Below are 24,922 nucleotides of genomic sequence, written 5' to 3' on the forward strand. Positions count from 1 at the left end.
TAATCTGGGAAAATGGTATTACAGCATCATGGAGCCCTACCACACAGAAGGAAGTCATTCAGCATATTGTGCAGAATCTGAAGAAGCAATCTAATCAGCTCCACTCCCCTGCAACTTTTTTCCTTATGTGTCCAACTTCCTTACTATCGAGGCAATGCATTCCAGATCACAACTCGCTGCATGAAACCAAATTCTTAATTTTGTTTCTGATCCTTTTACCAATTGTGTTAAGTCTGCATCCAGGACTGTGTACAGGCCTTCTGTTTGGATTTTCTTTTGAAAAAGCTAATTAGGATAGTAACTATAACACAACAGTTATGGCACGACAATGATAATAAGAGACTCAAAATACCGCAATTGTGCCAATTTATCATACATCAGGAAAGCTGCATACTCTAATCATTGGAATAATCCATTTTACAGACTGTATTAAAAAATGCTTTAGGATTGCTTACATGGATTTGATCCAGAGACTTCACTTTTCGATATAAAGCATTGTTAATGTCCTGAACATTGAAGAGTGGATCATTCCATATTTTATTCAGCAAATCCTTGGAAAAGTTACTGACATAATACTTGCTGAAATCCCATTTCCGCAATATGCGGCTTGGAACCACCGACTGGACATTCTCATGACAGCACTGACAGAAATACTTCCCCAGATATTCACAATACCGTAGTCTCTTTATGTAGTCTGGAAAGAAAAGGAGAGGAGGTCTGAAACTTCAGGGGCTACTGGAGAAAGAATAGTTTAACAATACAACAGCATCAGAAATCCATGGTCCAAAAGACCTTTCAAAGAAATGAGAATTTATACTCAGCTAATTTTTTTTAAAAAAAATGATACAGCTCACGTCATCTCCTCTCAAATAGTGAGTGACTCATTGTCGAAAATAATTGGTCAAACAAACAATTTGCATGAAGCCTGCAGGTCATTTTTAATGTAAATCCGCTGTCCATTCTCTGTACATATAGCAACTGCCACACAAGTACATCAGCATTTTGCTGAATTTTTATTTTCTATTAATTAATACAATATTGCAACCTTGATTTTCAGTGGGAGAATACGGGGCGTGGGGAGAGAGAACATGAACAGACAAATTTATACTATACATTATTTACATTATATGGTGAAGGCTCATAACATTTGGAAATTTAAATTCTAAGCTCGAGGAAAGATGGATTTTAGTTTTCAATTTTAAGAATGTCTGTGAAAGTAATTTTGAACAGTGAGCTAAAGATGGGATTTCTACAAAATTATACAATTTTAGCTAAATAACTTGAAAGCCCCTCCCTTCATCCCTCCAAGATAGAAGAGAATTCCAGAAGAAGACTCTAGACAAGATGGAGAGAAGGATATGAAGAGTCTGATGAACAGTCATCTAGACTTGAAATGTTAGCTTGGTCTCTCTCAACAGATGCTGCCTGATCTGTTGTAATTTCCAGCATTTTTTGTTTAAGACATTTTACAAGGTTGCTGAAGACATGAGTTTAATAAGCCCATGTCTGGTAGTTTTAGTGAGTTTGCTTAAAGGTCTTGGGGAGACACAGACTGAAAGCATAGAACTTTGTCAAAAGGGAAACAGATTATAGTGATGCCAGTTAAATTAGAAACTTCAGCATGGAAATAGGGATGATTCTTCACTTAGGCTTGAGTGTTTGTAAGGATATTGTTGGAGAAAAGTTGAAGTTTTCTGATATTTTGGGTTGTTCGTTGGTTCACCGAGTTGACTGGTTTTCATGCAAATGTTTTGTCTTCCTTCCAGGTGACATCGTCAGTGCTGTGTAGTCTCCATTGAAGCGCTGTTATTCTGTCCCATTCTGTCATGGTGGGCAGTTTTGTTTCCGGTTTTATACCATATAGTGGTATGTAGATGGGGTCTATTTCAACATGTTGGTTAATTGCATTGGTGGTTGAAAACCAGGCCTCCAGAAATTCTCGTGCTTGTCTTTGTCTCGCTTGTCTTAGTACTGTAACTTTGTCCCAGTCAAATAGAAGGACATCAGTGTTGGCGTGTATTGAAATGAGGGAGAATTGCTCGAGCCGTTTTGCTGCGAGTTGGTGTTAATGTATCCTGGTGGTGAGTTTCCTGCCAGTCTGTCCTATGTAGCGTTTCTCGCAGTTGCTGCATGTGATACATAGAATACCATGCAGCAACGCTACATAGGATAGATGGGCAGGAACCTCGAACCAGGAAACACGAACACCAACTCGCAGCAAAACGGCACGAGCAATTCTCCCGCATTTCAATACACGCCAACACTGATGTCCTTCTATTTGACTGGGACAAAGTTACAGTACTAAGACAAGCGAGACAAAGACAAGCACGAGAATTTCTGGAGGCCTGGTTTTCAACCACCAATGCAATTAACCAACATGTTGAAATAGACCCCATCTACGTACCACTACGGTACAAAACTGGAAACAAGACTGCCCACCATTACAGACCGGACCACATAAATTCAGAGCGGGTCAGAACAGCAGCACTTCAACAGAGGCTACACAGTACTGACAACGTCACCTAGAAGGGAGGCAAAATATTTGCATGAAAACCAGTCAGCTCGGCAAACCAACTAACAATTCCATCCGCAACCCAAGCCACAGATTTTCATTAAAACAATTCTGATATTTGTAACAAGTTTGCTCTATTAGTTCTTATATAGTACAATATAGTTTTTGAATTTTCACCCCCCCACTTCTGCACAAGATGTTGTTTTATTAAAAAGAAATTGGTGACCGCTTATAAATTGGTTCTGTAACTGACCTCCACAGTTAACAAAAAGAAAAAGTAAAACTTATAGTCTATTAAGCCAAGTCTCACTTTGGGATCAGATTTGTCCAGTATTAACATCAACTGGGATCATAACAATTAACAGAATTTCTAAATACAGCACAACCCCTGTGAGACAGAAAAAAAGATATTGATTACACAAGTGCAAGTAGAACTTTATTATCAGATTGCTAAATTCCTGAATGTCATTTACCTGGCTCCACTTTGATACCACATCCTGCACAGCGGTAATTTTGTTTGACAACAACCACCTTTCTCCTTTAATGACAAAAACATAATTTGATCATATGTAGTGAATTCATGTCAATGTGAAAAGAAAAGCACAAAACAAAAATAAATCTTTAGCCAAGAAAATGAAATGCACAAAAGCTTACTTGGGCGGTGGGTGAATGTTGAAGATGATTTGAGGCCGAGGTGGAGCCCATTCTAAATTTCCTCGCACTCTAATTCGCAGTTTGTAAATATCAGCATGCTCACCATCATCGGGAGATACCGGAAGAGAGTCTGGAATTGGCAAAAGCTATAAAGAAGTTATTTATGTGGAACTACAGAAATTAGTCCAGCAGCAGCTAAATTTGCCAAAGTTACAGAATGAACAAATGTTACTGACAAAGACAAGTTAGTGCACATCAGGTCAGGAAGGCAACATTACAAATTTTAAAATAATTAGTAAATGTACTTGGATAACTTAAGAGATCTACTAATTTCCATTAAGCACCAGAAATCCCTGCCACAAAAAGTGAATAATCAAGCTGCTACTGCTTTTAATAGTAATTTAAATATAAAAAGCCAGGCATGTTATATGACGATGAAATTTTCAGGATTGCTTTACTTAGTTTCGATTATCAAACTACTAGTCATCACATCAAGTTTCTTTATAGTTGCAAAATGAAAAATGTAATTGCTTCCTACCTTCTGAGGAGCATCGTGCTCTGGAACCAACCAGTCTAGCTCAGAGGCAGCAGGAAGCTGCATCCCCTCAAACTGTTTTAGCAGGCCCATGGCAACTGCCTCAGCTGAGTTGGAATGAAGGACTGAGAATGTACTGCAACATAAATAAAAATGCAATTATGGATTTTTTTTTAAAAACCTGAAAGTACATTTTACTTCTGAACGTCTTCCTTTTACTCTGTAAGTAAATATAAACCATCCAACGTGAGATCAAATAACTTATTACACAGTCACAATACAGACAAAGCCAAGGCAAGAACCTTGAACTATCGCAAAGACAGGATTAAAACTGGAGATGCACTAGTGTCCTCTTTCAGTAAGCTATATCATGTACGAGTTGTCATTTCAACATGAAAGGAACCATTTGGTTCATTAAAAATATTCCAGTTCTCCATAGTGCAAGCCTGCCAGTCCCATTTCCCCTGTTTCATTCCTATACCCTAATATTTAATTCCTTCAATTTCCATCTAATTTCGTTTTAAAATGACTCATTGCTTCCACCACCCTCACGAGAATTACTACTTATAACAAAACAGTTCTTCCAGGCATCCCCTGTTGTGCCCCCAGCCCCCCAAACCCCACTAACCCTGTCCTTTGAAGCATTAACTCATGAGAACAGCCTGCCGTCATCTATAAAGCCCGTGTCAGGAGTGTGAAGGAATATTCTCCATTTGCCTGGATGGCAAGTGCAGCTCCCTCAATACTTGAGACACTTGACAACCATCCAGAGTAAAGCAGCCCACTTCACGGACACTCCTTTCACTACCTTAAATACTCACTCCCTCCATCACCAACCACAGTAACAGCACTGTGCTCTATACATGAGCTGCACTCCAGGAACTCACCAAGTTTGTTCGACAGCACCTACCAAATCCGTAACCACTACCATCTCAAAGAACAAGGTCAGCATGCATACACCATTACTTGCAAGGTCCCCTCTGAGCCATAAACAATCTGGACTTGAAACTAAATAGACATTCTTTTGCTGTTGCTGGGTCAAAATCCTGGAACTTCCTTCCAAACATCATTATGAATTCACCAACACCACCATTATATCGATGTTAATGCATCACCCTAAGAGCATGGATTTTTGTCTTATCAAGCAGCCTAACACGGTACCTTATCAATATCTTCTGGAAATCCAAATGTATTAAATCTCCTGCTTCTCCTTTATTTATCCCACTTGTCACCTCAAAGAATTTAATAAATTAGTCAGGCATGATTTCCCCTTGTGAAGTCATGATGGCTCTGCTTGATCATTTTATTCATTTTTAAATGCTCTGCTGTTATACTCTATTATAATCTCAAACAGACATTCAGCTAACTGGCCTACAATTAGCTGTTATTTGTCTCCTTCCCTTTCTAAATAGGTATTTCATAGGCAGTTTTCAATCCTCTAATTCCCCACTTGGCTCATCATTTGTCTTGATTAAAGTATGAACAACAGTAAAACTCAGATAGTAGGAACTGCAGATGCTGGAGAATCTGAGATAACAAGGTGTAGAGCTGGATGAACACAGCAGGCCAAGCAGCATCAGAGGAGCAGGAAGGCTGATGTTTCGGGCCTAGACCTCTCAGAAAAAAAAACTCAAGGTGAGGCAACAATGACTGTCCTTCACAGGCTGCATTTGACCAAGCATTGCATCAAGGTGCCCAAGCAAAATTGGAGTCAACTGGAATTACAAAAATCCTTCTGTTTGGAGTCACACCTAGCACAAAGGAAAATGGCCATTGAAGGTCAGTCATTTCAGTTCATGGACAGCTCTGCATGAGTTCTACAGCGTAGTGCCCTAGGCCCAAACATCTTCAGCTGCTTCCTCAATGATTTTCCTCCATCACATGATCAGAAGTGGGGCGTTTTGCCAATGATCACACAACGCTCAGCACCATTTGCAACTCCCCAGGTACTGAAGCAGTCCATCTCCAAAAGGCTTGGGCAGGTAAGTGGCAAGTAACTCAGACATGACAAAAATGCCAGACAAAGTCCAACTCCAAGAAGAGAAAGTCTAACCATCATTCCTTGACATTCAATGGCATTACCCTCAATGAATCCTCAACTATCAATATCCTGGGGGTTGCCAGAAACAGAACTGGACCAGCCATATAAATACTGTGGCAACAAGAGCAGCTCAGAGTCTATGAATCCTGCAGTAAGTAACTCAATTCCTGTCTCCCAAATCCCTAAACAGCATCAGCACTGCACAAGTCAGCAATATGATGGAATACTCCCAACTTGCCTTGATGACAGCATCTCCAGAAGCTCTGAAAATTCTTCTTACCATCAAGATAAAGCATACTACTTTATTGACTGTGGATGTGCAACGTGCACTTCCTCCACCGCCACACAGTAGCAGCAGTGTGTATACCAGCTAGAAGTGCAACCCAGATATTTAGCAAGGCTCCTTAGAAAGCACCTTCCAAACCCAAAACCACCAACAGCTAGTCCATCAACTGGAACCCAATTCTCTACCTTTCAGCCACATATTCATCTTTAATTATCTGCATCTTATGCCAATTTGCATTTGGCTCAGTTAATAATTCAGAGATTACAACCTCCGAGGTTTCACTTTTTAAAAGTTATTATTTACGTACCTAGTTCCTCACACACTAAGAAACATTTTCCTAATTCTATTGATGTCATTGGCATCTACATGATCCAGTGGTCATGATCCATTTCCCTTCCAGTGTACATTCCTTTCCAGCCATGAGCAGATACCCTGAACCCTGGCATTGGGCTGGCACTAGTCATCTAGATTCCCACCCTTTGCAGCAAAGAAAATGTCAGTTCCCCTCCCTATATCATCTACTGTTATTATATTCTGTGTTGCTCCCCCTCATTCAACAGCTTCCTGTACCATGATGCCATAGTCAATTTACTCAACCACACTGCAGACCACATTCTCATCCAAACAGGAAGAGAGAACCACAAACCTACTGGATAATTGCAGAGGCTGACTTTCCTGAACTGCTCTCTGGGTTCCCTTACCTGCCTCAGTCACATTCAGTTCCTGACCATTTACCAAATCAGAAGGCTCTATCCTATGTGATGCAACTACCTCAGAGTCCGAAGAATGCAGATAATCTTCTCCCTGACTTGTTTATAGTTTGTGGTTCAGCCTCCAGCTCAAACTGAACTAAAGTTGCTAAAGCTTCATACACTTACAGCAGACAAGTTTGTCCAAGATCACAATGGTACCCAGGAGCTCCCCGCATGCTGAGCCATTCAACATTCTATATCCTAGGATACACCATGCAGAAAACGTTTAACCTCCACAATGTACCGGTTACTCAGTGTCGTACTTCTCTAAGTGACATCAGTTGTAATTACATGACCATTTTATTCAGTTTTTAAGGTTTTGCCAGGAAGTCAAAGCAATAAACTGTCCATGCGTTTTATTTCTCAGTATAAAGTCAATTACTCCTCTATTCAGCAAACTCAAAAAAGTTACGATTCAGTGCTTCTAACTTCAGTATCATTCCATTACTGAGCACTTTTTCAGTTTTAATTCACAGTTACAATATTTCATAGCATTATCTCCTGTGCGTTTATGATTTGGAGCTCATTACATCCCTGCAGATTGGCATGCCAAACTAGAGAATTATTAAATTTATATTGTTGCCCTCAATAGAAAGTAGTCCTAAGTTATGAAAACCAGCGAACTTCTTTTCAACCATGGTTCTGTTTATTTTTCAAACGTTATCTAGGTTGAACATGTAATTGGTTGTAATAACTGGATTCTTGAAACCAAGATCCAGATCTTATGGTCCCTGGATAATCAGAGATCGGATGTTCCCTTAAATATGTATGTCTGGGCCCTCTAGAAGTTCTCATACAATAAGTATGAGGTAACAGTTTGGAAGTTGAAGTTTCTGTTGGTAGTAGGTGGGACTGATTTGCTCATTTTCAGTGCAATTCTTGAGATTTTAAATATGTTAAAAAAAGACAGAAACCAAAGTTAACACAGCCTCAGAGAACAAGACTAGGTAGATAAGAATGGGGAACCAGGAAATGGCAGAGGAGCTGAAAAATGCACTGCATCAGTCTTTGTAGAGGAAGACATTAACAGCATTCCAAAATTACTCATGAATCAAGGGACAAAAAGAGGTGAAACAGCAAATACAACAATCACAAGAGAAAAGTGCTAACAAAGCTTATGGGGCAAAATAATTGTAAGTTCTCTGGACCTGATGGGATGCATCCTAGGATATTAAAGGAAGTAGCTACAGAGAAAGTGGATGCACTAGTAGTAATCTTTGAAGGACCCTTCAATTCTGTAAAAGTCTCAAAGGATTAGAAAACTGACAAGGTAACACTTCTATTAAAATAGAGGAGATTAAAAAAAAAGGTAACTTTATACCAGTTAGCTTAATGTCTGTTATTGGGAAAGTGAGAATTTATTACAAAGGATACAATCTCAGAGGATTTGGAAAAATATGATCAAGCAGAGTCAACATGGCTTCCTAAATTGGAGATCAGGTCTGACAAATTTACTAGAATTCTTTGTGGGGTAACAAGCAGGATAGATAAATGAGAAGCAGTGGATGTCAGATCCTTGATTTTCATAAGGTATAATAAAATACTAAATGTTAGGGTACTTAATAACACTTTCAGACCTGCAACAGGGAGGGTGCCATAGGGATCAGTGCTGGGACCACAATTTTAAACAGGGTGCAAAGTGGACCATATCCTGGATCATTAATAGTGATAAAGTACAAGAGCAAGAGAATGTATGTTGAACTTATACAGAACGCTTGCTAGAGCTCAACTGGAGGACTGTGCACATTTCTGGTTGCCAGACTTTAGGAAACGTGCGAGCACATTGGAGAGTTAAAATAAGGTGTACAAGAATAGATTCAGGGTTTATGAATTTCAACTAATAGGACAGATTGGGAGGAGGTTAGGACTAGCAAATGCAATGTGCATAAAATAGTGTCAGAGATTGAGCAGAATTGCGCTAGAGGCAGGTTCATCCAAAACATTCATGCAGGCACTAGATAATTAACAGATATTGTGTAGGGCTATGGAAAAAGGCACAAAGTCAGAACAAGCATTTGGAGTTGGCGCAGGGATGATGGGCTTCCATACAGTAACAATTCTATGATGCATTATTTTGGTTATGTGCAACCTCAAAGCAACTAAGTCAGGAAGGTTGCACCAAATCATGTCATAATGGACATGTCTTAGATCAGCAATTCATAATTTGATTTATAATGTACTCTAGTGTTGGTAGGAATGGGTCAGCAGGTTTGAAAAATCATAAGCAATGGAAAATGAAATTGGACAAGTTCGATCAACAGTGAAGGCAACATTTGTTACCTAGAAGTGCAATGTGTCCATGCTTTGGCATTTCACATCAACCACAGAGACTAATACTCCAAGTCCTAATCTAAGTTTAAACTTTAATACAGATTTTAGTTAAGACTTACATGGACTCTGAGCTGATCGCTGATTTGCTCCTTGAAGCTAAACTCTTTCTAATATCTGCATCTGTAAAACAAAACAACACAATGTTCAAGACATGTTTTTGGAGGACCAAAGACCAAACTCAAGGGACCTTTTCCAAAGTTTGAAGAATGGCTCCAACACTAATGCACCGTATTTAATGGATTAAATAAAGCTTCTCCACATACAGATACTTATTTTCAGAGTGCTAATGGGTGAAATAAAGACATATTTCACTGCATGCAAACCCAACAATCTAAGTTACAACTAACTCAATTCTCATAAAACTAAACGATTAACGACACAGCAACATGAACAGCAGAAGGAACGAGAAGGTCCAAAATATTCAAAGAACAATTGGACATTTGCTTATGTCCGTTACTTTCCACATCTCCAGTTTCCTTAAGGATCAGAAGAAATGGGGGAGGGTGGGGTGGGCGGAAAGAAAGAAATCATTGTAAGAACTTCCAGCAGCCAGTGAGAGTTGGGACTTGTCAGGTTTGATTCAATGCGAGATTCCTTACAACAAATTTCGAACAAAGCAGTTGTACTCCACTATAGAGACAACACATCTTGAAAGATTTTAAAGACCTAACTGTAGTTATCATGCAAGGTAACATTTATAAATGACTTTGGTAACAATAAACAATTATGACTCAATGCTGTTTAATTTTTTTCCTCTTTATCTGTTAAGAAAGTGGGACAGCTTGTTTGTTATGTTTTGTTGACCTCCATCTCTATAAACATTGGCATACATTTGAAAAAGCTGTGTTAAATAATTTTTGTGAACAGCAAAATTAATTGGTGTGCTAAGGCATTCATTTCACATGAATTAATGCCATATTCATTCACATTAATGCAAGATTTATTCAAAGTCAGACCCAGGGAGCAGTACGATGTATTAGACATTGAACTAATTCCTTGAACAATGCTCATAAAGCAGCTTAATAGTGGCAACTTAACTTACCACCAAATTTAACAGTTGATAAATTCAGATTAAAGCTATTTAAAAAGGGAAGACACCAAGACAACACAATACTTGCAAAAGGACCATTCCTCAGAATACAATTAGCAATGTAAATTACATCAGGTAGTGGAATCAAGCTTTAAAACTTATTAAAAATACAATATCTATCACAATTTAGATAATATCATAAAGGGAAAGCTGTGCAGGACAAAAAAATTTAAATATTAAAATCAGTATGCCAGATATGAATCAGGTGCTTTCGGCTAGAATAAAACATGGCAAATTCCACCACTTTTATAAACCTTTGGCTCTGACAAAAAAGATAAGAAGATTACAGAATGAGCAGAAGCCAGAATCAGTTCACTGAAGTGAAATTTGTCATTTAGCAGACCACAAGTTTTCAAATCTCAATCCAAGTCTCAGGAAAATTAAAAAAAATCCTGGAAGAGATCTTAACTGTATGCAGGCATGCAATGAATGTACCAAACACTGGAATACTTTCCCAATCCATCTGGTCAAACAAACTGAAAATGATACTGGTCTACCATATTGGTAACTTTATCGATCTTGATCGAGAAGATTAATTAGTTTTGAGTGCTGGTACCCAAGAATAGTTATTTTCAGAGACACCTTTCCTAATTGTGCCATTTAGCTTATTTTGTCAAAGTTTCCTTATTGGAGAGCATAATTAAATGAAAAATGAAAGGGAACATTAAGGAGAATTATTTGAATTATTAACTGCACAGCTACATGTTATAATGATCGGATTTCACTTAGCAAAGTAATCAACAGACCATTTATATTTCCCAAGGAAAGGTCCTTTTTGGAGCCTAACTACAATAAAAAACAACATAAAACAAAGCGCCAGAGAACTCTAGGGAGAGCTGCAGACTTACATTACAAATTTATCAATAAACAATTTTCAAGGTCATCAATAACAAAAATGAGTTCAGTGATTTTTGCTCAGATGGAATTGAAGGCACAACTGGCCTCAACTTCTCCAGATCAGAAAAAGAAAAACAAAAACCAACCAACCATCCAGGGTCCACCAGTGAAAATGCAATGAAACACCATTTCCAGAAATTCAATTAGAAACATTTAATCACCTAACTGTTAATCATATGTTACTTATGATGGAAACACTTGGAGAAATGGCCAATTGGATAACGACTACCAATACCTGTGGAACTTAATTCCAATGAAAGCTGTTGCAAGGAGGATGCGGGCCAAATTACCAAGACAAAAAAAAAAAAAAAAAAAAAAAAATCAGTGGATCAATAAAAAAAAAAATCACGAACTAAGTGTTATTCTGGATCTTCTGGAGTTGCACCTTTGAGTTTGTATTTAAGTACACAACGTTTCAACAACATAGACCTTTTTTTGCTGTTATGGTAGATACTCATTTTTTCCTGGTGTCAGATGTGTCTTCTCTATGGCTTCAGCCTGCTTAAGGGGCCCTTCCAACGCTGCTTTTAGCTGCCAACATACAACAGTTGGCCATGGACAACTTTCAACCATTCTGCCCCCATGGGGGACGCACTTGGTTTCAGCATGGAACCACAAGCAGGAATTCCAGAAACTAGGCACGAACTAGTATAATACCTAGAAAAAAAAAAAATCTTTTGAAAAGAAAATTTTCCTTCCAATTTAAAAAGGCAGACTAACGTAGATTCTTTTGGCTCAAATGAGCAGAGTGCTAAAACACTTTTTCATTTTTGATAAAGTTGTTGCTCACTTGTCTAATGGTCCAGACAGATTCAATACTTCATTTAGCTCAAAACTGGTCTAGCCTGTCACGTTACTTTCCAATAAGTCGCAATTCTGTGAAATCTGAATGACAAAGCTTGCACGACATACAATAGTTTTGTTTCCAACTCAGTTAAAGGACTCTTAAAAATTGATTTGGAACACCAAAAAATAAATTTACTAAACTGCAATGAGCAAAATTATACTAATTATAATAAGCCTCTTAATAGCAGACTGAGCTCTCCCTTAAGTGCTGTGGAATTCAAGCATTGGAAACCAATCAAACGACATCTAAATCACTAATGAAATACCTGAAAACAATGATGCCATTGATGCTGAGAGCCCATTCGCTGACATGTGAATGAGGTTTGACTCATCAATACAATCTGTATGACACAGTGACAATAAGATTTACATCATTCCAACAGCTTTTCCCAGTAGTGTGCAGGCAGTTGGGCAGTAAAGCTCTGCCTGATAAAGCCAAAAAATAAACTCAAGTACCAATCTGTAATAATTATTCACTTAATGGTTACTGTGCTAAATTGAAAGGGATATAACGGCTTTATAATGGAAATAATGAACTTGCAATTTAAGGGAATGTTCATTAGCAACACTTTTGAAATAAAAACAATGCACTAATTGACAGTTATTAATTATTTTACTTCAACATGTTGCAGCTAATGATTGCTATTCAGATCACTAAGGACAGATCTTGATAGTCTGGGAAAGTGAAAAGGGAAAATATAAACAGGCAACCTTCTGTTGCATCACTTTGTGAAAATGTTATGCTCAAATCATTATTTTTGGAATGCAGTAATAATTATACAAACAGACGTTTAATATTTTAAGACAGATTTTCTTTAAGTGACATTCAATTACAGTCATTACATTATTTCTATGTTGGAGGTGTTACTTCTGATACACCACAACACATGGTACAAATAGGATTATAAAAACTAATGAACCACAAAGATCTTTAGTATATGCTTTTCTTACTAAAAAGAGTATACATACACAAGAGGGAAAAACGCGACCAATGTCAGTTGCACATCTAATCAAGCACAAGTAGATCAGTTGGGAAAAAGGAAAAAGGAGATTAAACTAATACTTTGTAGTACCTTACAAAATTAGATCTATATCTGGTCTTGTAGATACTTTGGCTAAAAATGTTATTGACAGTTCCTCCCTTAGTCAGTTTGCAACTGAATTATCCATAGTTCACCCCAGTTAAGTGATGATGATGCCCTTTATCAAATGTGTTTGTCCTAAAAACTCTGATGGCTCTTCCAAAAAAAAAAAAGGTCCAATCACACTATAACAGAGAACTAAAAGCTATGTTCTGTATTCACATGTAACAAAATTGCACTTATTCCCATTGGAGAAAATGCAGTGATACACGATGCAGGTTCTAAAATATGGGTAGCCAACTTCAACAAATTCAATAAAGATGGAGTATGATACAAGGAAGACGATATCAAGAATATCATTTTCTCTCCCTTGCAAAGTGATACATGGTAAATTAAGTCTCAAGAAATTAATTTTTCACAAGTCAATGCATCAATAATAATTGCAGGTACATATTGGAAGATAGGCAGAGTTTATGAAACATTCCATGTATTTTGATCTTATCAGTCATGAAAATGTGATAACTTGGCATTTTACTTATAATTAACTATAGTTATGGTATGGTACAATAATGGTACAGGTTTTATGAGGTTTCTCATTTTTGGCAAATCACTAAACAATTGTGGAAAGTCCAAGGTAGTGTAACTGTGTCAGTCTGCCGAAAAGCAGCCACATCAGCAGAATGGACTTTGCCCGTTCCACAATTTGCACTTTTCTCGTTGACAATACCTTTTAATTCGAATTCATCCACTCCATCAGTAGATCCAGAATCTGATAATGGCGCAGAATCACGGGAGCTGATAGGGGACCCACTTTCTGTGGTGCAGGCTGTGAAAGTGAAAGTGTTTGTGAAACCTTTGCATTTTAGGGGTTCATTTAACATAAATGAATGAAAAGTTAAATCAACGCATGCTGAATTAACTGAACCGTACAGATGGCTGGTTGGTTGGCATAAAACATAGGAATTAGGAGCAGAAGACAGATTAGGCCTTTCAAGGCTGAGCTGCCATTCAATGAAATCATAGTTGATTGACTTGCATTTCAAATTTCATATTCCCATTCACCCCTGATGGGTGGCTCCCCTATCTCCACCTTAACAATATTCAATGACACTGCCTTCTGAGGCAATGCATTCAAAAATTAAGAAAGATATTTCTCCTCACCTCTGTTAAAAGGGAATCGCTCATTTTTAAAACAGCGACTCCAGTTCTGGGATCATCCGCAAATGGGGACATCCCTTTCATGTCCATCTTGTCAAGGCCGTTCAGAATGTTACATACTATAATTAAATCACACCACTCTCTTCTGAATTCCAACGGAAACCAGTCAGTCCAACCTTTCCTCAGAAGACAACTGAATAATTCCAGCTAGCAATGTGGTAAGCCTCCTCTGAACTGCCTTCAAAGTTAATACAGCCTTCTTCAAACAAGGAGACCAAAACTCCAAGTAGTATTCAAGACGTGATCTCGTCAATGCCCTGCATAACTGAAGGATTACACCCTTACTTTTAAGTTCAATTCCCCTCATACCAAAGTGTAGCATTACACTAGCCTTCTTAATTATTTGTTATATCTGCATGCTAACTTTGTGACTCATGCACTAGAGCAACTTGATCCCTCAGCAGTTTGGAAAACTGCACTTGTTCTCCATTTACTTCAAACACTTCATTAATCTTCCTGCCAAAGCAGACAACTTCACATTTTTCCACATCATACTCCATCTGTCAGATTTCTGCCCATTCACTCATACTAATCTGCATTCTCCATAGGTCCCTTCCACAAACTAATTTCCTACCTATCTACATACAAACACATGTACATAAATAATTGTAAATCAGGAACAGGAACAGGCTATTCAGGCCCTCGAGTCTGCTCTGCCATTCAATACATTCATGATTTATCAGATTGAAACCTCAAATCCACCTGCCCACCTACTCCCAATAATCTTTCACTTAAAGGATTGTCTCAGACATAACTTTATTCCACCTCCCTTCCCCAACCTCCCCATCCAAGTCATTGATACAAAATACGAAAAGCCAAGGCCTCAGTACAGACCACTGCAGGACTCCACCTGGCACATTCCGCCAACCAAGAGATGACTCATTTCTACAGTCCGAGTCATACAGAACAGAAACAGACCCTTTGGTCCAACCAGTCCATGCCAACCATAATCCCAAACTAAACTAGTCCCACTGCCTACACATGGTCCATACCCCTCCAAACATTTCTTATTCATGTACTTATCTAAATGTCTTTTAAACATTGTAACTGTACTGGCATCCACCACTTCCTCTGGAGGTTCATATCACACACAAACCACTGTGAAAAAAGTTGCCCCTCATGTCCTTTTTAAATCTTTTTATTTTCATGCATATTCTGGCTAACTGACAGAAAACAATCTTCCATCCATTCTAATATGCTGTGTCCTCTCCATAAGCTTCTATTTTGCACAATAACTTATGTGGCACCTTGTCAAATGCCTTCGAGAAATTTGTGCGCAATACATCTACAGGCTGCCCTTTACCCACAGCACGTTCCTGCTTCAAGGAAATCTAATAACTTGGTTAAACAGTATTCACCTTTGTGTAAATAAATGCTGACTATTCCCAATTACCTTCATTTTTTTTAAAAAGGTGCCCAGTCTGAACTATCTAATGATCAATTCCACACCTTCCCCATGATATATGCCAAGCTAACTGAAGTACAGTTTCCAGTTTTCTGCCTCCCTTCCTTTTGGGTAAAGGAGTTATATTTACTCCTTTCCACTTCACCAGATTCTGGAAAGATTCCCTTGAGTTTTAGAAAGTTAACACCAATGTAGCAACAACCTCATTAGCCATCTCCCACAAGGCCCTAGGATAAACTGAGCCAGTACTCTAAACCAGAATCCAATTCTCCCTCAGTCTTTTAGCCACATATTCATGCCCGAGTAAAATGTCATGGGCTCAAAGTCAGACCTGGTCAAATAAACTAGACTGTCACTTCAGTGAAACAGTGAAGAAATGTTTTCTTGTGGATGAGAGATTAAGCTTTAAAATTGCAAAATAAAACAACAGCCCACGGTATTACGGGCAAGGTATTGCCATAACTAGAAGATTGGCTGACTGGCAGAAATCAGAGAGTAGAGATAAAGGGATCTTTTTCAGGATGGCAGCCAGGTGATTAGTGGAATTCTGCAGGAGTCAGTGTTGGGACCACAACCTTTCACGTTATACATTAATGATTTGGATGAAGGAACTGAGGACATTGTTGCTAAGTTTGCAGATGACACAAAAGATAGGTGGAAGGACAGGTGGTGTTGTGGAAGGAGGCTGCTGAAGGACTTGGACAGGTTAGGAGACTGGGCAAAAAAGTGGCAAATGAAAGACAATGAAAGTTGAAGTTATCCATTTTTGTAGAATTAGAATTAGCTTTGCCACATGTACTCAAATGAGTACAGTGAAAAGTGTACAAGTCACTGCTTGTGACACCATCTTAGGTACAAAAGTCCTTAGGTATAGCTTCTTCACTTACAGTTCTTCGAAAAAATAGAGGAGTAAACGTCCAGCACTGTAGATTTTAGGAATAAATTATAAAATGGAGAAATGCTGGCACCTAGCCTCAACTCCAAACCATGCTGGGCTTCACTTCAGGGCTCACGAGACCAGAAAATGACTGGAATTATTTGGAGACTAGCAGTCCATTCTGAGGGACCACCACCATAAGGCCAGCAGGCTGGTCTGAGACACCACCCATATTCTTGTACGAAGAATAGTGGCGCAAGTTAATTTACTAAGTGGGGGAATGGGCTCCGAAATCCGAAGCACAAAGTGACTAAGGAGTTCCTAGTTCAGGATTCGCTTAAAGTTAAGTTGCAGGTTCAGTTGACAGTTAGGAAGGCAAATGCAATGTTAGCATTCATTTTGATCGGGCTAGAATACATGATCTGGGATGCACTGCCAAGGCTATACAAAGCTCTGGTCAGACTGCATTTGGAATGTTATGAGCAATTTTGGGCCCCATATCAAAGGATATGTTAGCGTTGGAGTTGTTCCAGAGGAAGCTTACAAGAATGATCCTGGGGATGAAGGGCTTGTCATATGAGGAGTGGTTGACGACTCTGGGTTTGTACTTGAAGTTTAGAACAATGAATGGGGATGGATCTCATTGAAGCTCACAGAATATGGAGGAGCCTAGAAAGAGTACAAGTATGGACGACATTTCCGCTAGGACAGACTACAACCAGACGGCACAGCTTCAGTTCCTTCAGTGAAGGAACAACCCTTTAAGACGGAGATGAAGAGGCATTTCTTGATTAGTAAAGGGGATCAAAGGTTATGGGGAAGAGGCAAGAGAATGGAGTTGAGAAACACATCAGCCGTGATAGAATTATGGAGCAGACCGTGAGCCGAATGGCCTAATACTGTTCGCTGATCTTATGAAGTTGCGCCTGCTTTTCTAGTGGATGAAACATATCATAGCATGAGTGCTTCCCCATAATCCTGGTCAAAGTTTACCCTTCAGCCAACCCCACAAATACAAATAGCTGGCCATTAATATGTTGGGACAGTAACTGAACTAATTTACTGCCATATTTCCCTACAGAGCAAGAGTGATTCCACTTCACCAGCAGTAAAACATTCCGAGTCATTCTGAAGTTGTGAAATGTTCTTGAAGCAATTCAAAATTTGACTATTCACATTGGGAGAGTCACAGCCACAGGCTAAACTTGAAAATAAAATCTAACAATGCAGCTCCAGATCACTCAGCATTAGATGATGCTTCAGTTCAACCATGCAATTGGTTTCTAGGAAGTCTTCCAGGTTAATATAATACAATACCGCACAGGAACAGGCCCTTTGGCCCACCAAGCCTGCACCAATTCCTAATCCTTATTTAGGGCCTCTACTTATTGCCCATATGCAGTTTCTATCCCTTTATTCATTTCTTGTTCTTGTGTCTATCCGGCTAACGTGCCAGATTCCACCACCTCCACTGGCAGTGCGTTCCAGGCACCCACCACTGAACAATTTTCCCCACACTTCTCCCCTCTCTCACCTTGAGCCTGCACCCTCTTAATTCACCTTTCCATCCTGGGAACAAGTTTGACTATCCTCCCTATCTATGCCTCAATTTTCTAACAGGTTGTCCTCAGCCTCCAGCTTTCCAGTGAAAACAATTAGATTATGCAACCTCTCCTTATAACTAAAACACTTCAGACCAGGTAATAACCTCTTCAAAAGTATCCGTGTCCTTCTGGTAGTGTGGCGACCAGAACTGCATGTAATATTCCAAATGTGACCTATCTGAAGTTTTAGACAGCTATAACATAGCTCACCAACTTTTATATTTAAAATGACTGACTCAGACCTCTTAACCACAATTTACAATTTTGAGAAGACTAGGAATTGTCTTCAGATATTTATTCCATACATGAATGTAATAGTTTTATGCTTTCATAATTGCAACACCACTAGGAATTTGGCTATTCATAACAATTTAAACGAGGTGCAATGTTATAAAATGAGATTCAATATTGTTATTTGACCACAATGTTTCATCTGAATGGTTGTTCCAATGAAGAAATTTTCTACTATGGTCCTTCTTTTATGGCATTATGTCACAGTGAAGAATGGTAGATAGAAGGGTTCCTTTTATCATTTTATGCATTTGCAAATACTCAATCTTCATATGTTCCTTTTGTCATTATTTCCTTCCCCTTCAGGACTGCTCCCTTACAGTATCCACTTTTAGGATCAAACAGTGCATCACTTTGGGGTCACAGTCAGAATCTTAGAAACAGATCAATCTGTCCAACTAGTCGATGCCAACCTTAATCCCAAACTTAACTAATTCCACCTGCCTGCACTTGGCCCATATCTCTCCAAACATTTCTTATTCACATACTTATCCAAATATCTTTAAACGTTGCAACGGTACCCACATTCACCACTTCTCTTGGAAGTTCATTCCTCACATGAACCACGATGTAAAAAAAAAAGTTGCCCCTCATGTCTTTTTAAAATCTTTTTCCTCTCACCTTAAAACTATAACACCTAGTTTTGAAATTCCCCACCCTAGGGAAAAGACATCTGCCATTCACCTCATGATTTTATAATCCAAGGTCACCCCTCAACCTCCTACACCAAAAAAGTCCCAGCCTATCCAGCCTCCCCTTATAACTCATTTTGGTAAATGTCTTCTGAACCATAGCCAGCTTACTAATATCCTTGCTCTCTCAGGGCAACCAGAACCGGCCCTGGCACTCCAGAAGAGACCTCACCAACTTCCTTTACAACCTCAACACAATGTCCCAACTCCTATACTCAAAAGGACTGAGCAACTAAGGCAAGAATGCTAAATGCCTTAACCACGACGTCTAGTGTGACGCAAACTTCAAAGAATTATGTACCTGAACCTTTAGGTCTCTGTTCTACAACACTACCCAAGGCCCTGCTTTTAAATTGTACAAGTCCTGCCCTTGTCCGTTTTACCAAAATGCAATAATTTACATTTATCTATCCATTTACCTGTTCATCAGCCGATTGGCCCAATTGATCAAGATCTCTTTGGTAATCTTCAAAATTTGTCGTACAGTGGATAGTGAAGTCATCTGCAGATTTACTAACCATGCCTTGTATGTTCTGATCTAAGTCATTTATATAATGAACAAAAAAGCAGACTCAGCACCAATCCCTGTGGAACACCGCTGGTAACGGGCCTCTAGTCTGAAAAACAACCTCCACCACCATTCCGTCTCCTGCCAATAAGCTAATTTTGTATCCAATTGACAAGCTAACCCTGAATTCCACATGATCTAACTTTACTAATCAGTCCTTCATGCAGAACCTTGCCAAAAGCTTTACTAAAGTCCAGGTAAGCAACATCAACCGCTCTGCCTTCTATCTTCTTGGTTACTTCCTCAAAAAAAAAAAAAAAAAAAAAAAACCAAGGTTCAGAGAGACAATTTCCCTCACACAAAACAATGCTGACTATCCCTAATCATTCCTTGCCTCTCCAAATGCATTTTTCAGGACTCACAGGACTATAGTTTCTAGACGTCTCCTTACATCCCTTCTTAAACAAAAGCACATTAGTCACTCTCCAGTCATCTGACACTCACTTGTAGTTATAGGTGATACAAATATTTCTGCAAGAGGCCCTGCAACACCACCTTAACTTCCCAAGACACACTAGATTAGGTCCCAGAGATTCATCCACCTTCATATTTTCTAAGACCTCCAGCTCTTCTGCTTCTGTTATGAACAGTTTTCAAAACATCAATGTTTATTTCAAAGTTCCTTACCCTCCATTTCTTTCTCCATGGTAAAAACTCAAAATATTCATTTAATATCCGAGGTTCAAGAGTGTTTTCTGTGGAGAAGAATATGGAAGTCACAGAACATGGGGAAATAAATAGTGACATCTTGTAAAATGTCCATATTATAGAGGTAGTGGTGCTGAACATCTTAAAATGCATAAAGGTGAATAAATCCCCAGAACGTGATCAGGTGCATTCTAGAGCTCTGTGGGAAGATAGGGAGGTGATTGCTGGGCCCCTTGCTGAGATATCTGGATCATCATTAGCCAAAGGTGAGGTGCCAAAAGACTAGAGGTTGGCAAATGTGGTGCCATTATTTAATAAATGTGGTAAGGAAAAGCCAGGGTATTACAGACCGTTGTGCCCAGCATCAGTGGTGGGCAAGTTGTTGGAAGGAATCCTGATTTACACGATTTGGAAAAGGCAAGGACTGATTAGGAATAGTCAACATGGCTTTATGCATGGGAATTTGTGTCTCACTAAGCTGATTGAATTTTTTTGAAATAAAAAAGAGAATTGATGAGGACACAGCAGTGGATGTGATCTACATGGACTTCAAAAAGGCGTTTGACAAGGTTCCTCACAGTAGACTGGTTAGCAAGATTAGATCACATGAAATATATGGAGAACTAGCCATTTGGATACAGAACTGGCTCAAAGAGGTAGAATACAGAGGGAGGTGGCAAAGGGGTGCTTTTCAGACTGGAGGCCTGTGACCAGCGGTGTGCCACAGGGATTGGTGCTGCATCCACTGCCTTTCATCACTTACATAAATGATTTGAATGTGAACACAGGAGGCATGGTTAGTGAATCTGTAGAAGACACCAAAATTGGAGATGCACCGGACAGGGAAGGAGGCTATCTCAGAGTACAACAGGGCCTTGAACAGATGTGCTAATGGGCTGAGGAGTGGCAGGTGGGAATTTAATTTAATAAACGTGAGGCACACCGACGATGCTACCTAGCAGGGTGATAAAACATCTGCAATCAAACACACCAGCTCGGTGAGCAAGCCTACAACTTTGCCTTCTTCACTATCTTATCTACCTGCATTCCAAGGTCTCTGTTCAACGACACTGCCCAGGGACCTTCCCATTAAGAGTTTAAGTCCTACCCTGATTTTGCTTTCCAAAATGCAGCACTTCACATTTATCTAAACGAAATCCTGTCTGCCAGAGAAAGTGGAGGAGGCTAGTACAATTACAACATTTAAAAGATATCTGGATGGCTATGAATAGGAAGGGTTTAAGAGGGATATGGGCCAAATGCTGGTAAATGAGACTAGATTAATTTAGGATAACTGGTCAGCAGGGACGAGTTGACCAAAAGATGTGTTTCCATGCTGTATCTCTCTATGACTCTATAAAAACCACCTCTTTGATCTTTAAGGGGTTCTACACTCTCGCTAGTTGGTCTCCTCTCTTAATACACTTGTGGAATCACATTCAATTATCCTTAACTTTATCAGCCATGGATACATCAAAGCCCCTCTTTGCCTTCTTGATTTTCCTCTTTACACTGCCCCTACACGCTATATACTGTTCAAGAGATTCATTTGAACCCAGTTGTCCATATCTAATAGATGATTTTTTTTATTCTTGATTAAAACCTCTATCTTGATTCACGCGTTGATCCTCCAGTAACATGATTGAAATCCTTCTATAGCTGGCAAACATGACAAGCTGTCCCTTCCATATTCTCTGATGAGAACATATTTTACCAAAAATATCCCAGGTACATCTGACATGCCACCTACTTGGTATAAAGGGATATGACATTTTCTCCATCATTGTAGGAAACTTAATTTCACACATTCAATGGTTCACACTCATATCTACAGCCACTTCAGTATACATCTACAAATAGTCAATACAGAGGGCGCCCAATTTACAAATGTGCAACTTACAAACATGATCTCATACAGGAATGTAATTTCAAATATCAATCATAAAATCCCTGTGGAAACAGGCTATTTGGCCCACCAAGTCCACACCGACTCTCCGAACAGTATCCCACCCAGACTCACCAGCCCCCCCCAACCTATTCCTGTTACCCTGTATTTCCCATGGCTAATCCACATAGCCTGCATATCCCTAAACACAATCCACCTAAATTTACACATCTCTGGATTATGGGAATAAACCAGAGCACCCAGAGGAAATGCACGCAGACATGGGGAGAAAGTGCAAACTCCACACTGACAGTTGCCCAAGGTTGGAATTGAACCCAGGTCCCTGGCACTGTGAGGCAGCAGTGTTAACCACTTAGCCACCGTGGCGCTCTTGTGAAAAAAATCTGGCATTGAACGGTTCCTGTATTTACAAAGATCATCCTGCAATTTGCTCCGAGTGAAATACAAACCAACTTGTGAATGGACTCTGGAACGTAATCTGCTCAAAACCCAAGGACTGCCTATATTGAAAAGGTTTATTTTTCATTAGCAGATCATATTTACACAGCCATACATACTGTCTGACTCAGTGCTCCTCAATCCAGGCAGGAGGTTTTTTGTACGGATCTGCTGTCGTCGAATACGAATTTTCTGTTTTAGTTCTCTTATTTCTTTGTCACTATCCTCATCTTCATCATCCATGATCTGTTTCTTCATCAGGTTGCACTTCATTAGTTCAATGGCAGCAATCAGTGATTCAGAGATACTGAAATGGGCATTCTCCTAAAAATGAGTTTGAATATTATCAATATATTTTGTAAATACAATAGCGAGGAGGGAAAGGGGATAGTTAATAAAAGAATTCTCCAATCTGAGGAACTCTCACAAATTACTCACATCTTAAAAACTGAATACCTCTGTTGCTAAAGAAATTTAGTCAAATGGGCTAGCCCTGTCAGAGAAAATAGTTCTTTAAGTGCTCAAAACTAGCAAATGAATTTTTGTTTGTTTTTTTTTTTTTTTTAAAAAGATCTTTTCTCCCTGCCCTCCAAGAGCAAATAGTATTTTAAACAAGTTTCTAAAATACAAGTTCAAAATTTGTTAGTATAAACCCTGTGTCTCTGTCCATCAATGTAAACAAACATTGAAATGGTGTCAAAAAACACTGTTCTGAAGACGGGTATTAGACTTGAAACGTTAACTTTGTTTTCTCTCCACTTATGCGGCCAGATCTGCTGAGTTTCTGCTGCAATTTCTGTTTCCACTTAACATAATTTCTTTGTTGATTTGCTGTCAGTACAGTACAGTGCAATTTGCACCTTTATTTACTTTTCCTCACTCAGTAAAAATGCCCATATTATGGATAAAGAATAACAGGCCAGCTTTAGCATTTTAATATACTTGTGAAATCACATTTGATTGTTTCAACAAGCATAATTTAAGGAGTGAAGATAGAAGAGAGATGCTAGCCAACCATCACGTGATTGAAATCCAGATCAAACTTGTTAAAAAGTTCTGAGAAAGCTTTAATGCATCTGCAGAGAGAATTCTAATATACAGGATGATATGTAAACATTTAGGTATCTAGTGGAAACAGTTTTTAAACCCACATCAACTTAGCCATCAACCAAAAAAAAAGGGAAGCACAGAAAATTAAAAAATGTCTAAAAGCAAAAAGTGATCTTTGTGAACTGATCCTAATCTTTTTTTTCCAGAAATTACAACAAAATTCCAATAGTCTGTTTAGCATCAAGGAAAATAGCTCCGGATTGAGAAGAAAGTGACAGATTGACTGAGAACAGAACAATCTGTCAGTTATTGCAATGGGCAATGTTTTAATAAAAGAAAATAACACTACTGCCACAGAGGAAACACCTGCAAACTTGTGTACCCACTAGATCAACGTAGAAAAAAAAATGCACTGTCCAAACTGTGAAATTAGTGGTCTGAGTGTGCTCGTCTTGAGAGAAATATAGTTTAACAAAGAATTGTAGTGGTGTTGATAAAACAAGCAAGAGCTTTTAATATGTCAAACCAAAACTGAGCAGGAATAAGCAGTGGTTCAAGAATTTACATAAATCTGAATTTTTAAAAGAAGCTAATGGAAAGCTCACTTTAACCTTAATAATAATTTGAAATGCACAAAAAAAGTAAGAAAAATAAAAAGAACAGAAATTCAAGACGCCAAGCAAAACTTCACATCTCTGTTGCTTAGGAAGGAAACATAAATATACCTTTTCCAAATCTGCACAACTTCCAAAGTCCTGTTCTGATAGATAGCTGATCAGAGACTGGCCCTGTGATGGCCGGCGAAACATTCCATCAGAACTGTGTGTGCAATGGGTACCCTCTAGAACAAATTAAACCGACATTGCATGAACAAGTTTAATTATTTGGGGTTATAAACCTGAAGACACTGTTCACCAGGACTAATGATGATTAGATCAAATGTTGCATTATCAATTAATACTCAATATGAAAGTCTCACTAGACTCTAATACTGAAGCATAAGCTACGGTATATGGAGTAGGTAATGTCAGCAGTATTTAACTACATTAATGGAAGATTCTATTCAGACCGAAATTTTAGATATCGGTATTTAAAGATCTGCAACGAATAGGCTGATTACTCAAGTTCCTTAAAGCTATGAAGAGTTTATTCAAAGATACTGAAAGGTTATAAAAAAACTTTCCTTTTCTGAAATTAAC

At 38.8% G+C, this 24,922-nt stretch overlaps 1 protein-coding gene across 4 annotated transcripts in view; it reads right to left on the reverse strand.

Moving 5' to 3' along the window:
- Positions 1 to 24,922, reverse strand: part of rubcn (rubicon autophagy regulator) — a 63,432-nt gene that overhangs the window by 12,198 nt on the left and 26,312 nt on the right. For 2 of the 4 annotated variants that reach the window (XM_048604791.1, XM_048604793.1), the window contains exons 9-17: positions 24,449 to 24,564; positions 22,793 to 22,997; positions 13,754 to 13,852; positions 12,211 to 12,285; positions 9,171 to 9,231; positions 3,705 to 3,837; positions 3,167 to 3,312; positions 2,986 to 3,050; positions 456 to 694 (exon numbers count right to left, since the gene is read on the reverse strand). In XM_048604791.1, the coding sequence (XP_048460748.1) occupies positions 456 to 694; positions 2,986 to 3,050; positions 3,167 to 3,312; positions 3,705 to 3,837; positions 9,171 to 9,231; positions 12,211 to 12,285; positions 13,754 to 13,852; positions 22,793 to 22,997; positions 24,449 to 24,564 (1,139 nt within the window). The remainder of the gene's footprint in view (positions 1 to 455; positions 695 to 2,985; positions 3,051 to 3,166; positions 3,313 to 3,704; positions 3,838 to 9,170; positions 9,232 to 12,210; positions 12,286 to 13,753; positions 13,853 to 22,792; positions 22,998 to 24,448; positions 24,565 to 24,922) is intronic. The other 2 variants (XM_048604792.1, XM_048604794.1) reach the window with 2 other exon arrangements.

Source organism: Rhincodon typus, chromosome 13 (genome assembly GCF_021869965.1).
Source record: "Rhincodon typus isolate 14 chromosome 13, sRhiTyp1.1, whole genome shotgun sequence".
Lineage (NCBI taxonomy): Eukaryota > Metazoa > Chordata > Chondrichthyes > Orectolobiformes > Rhincodontidae > Rhincodon > Rhincodon typus.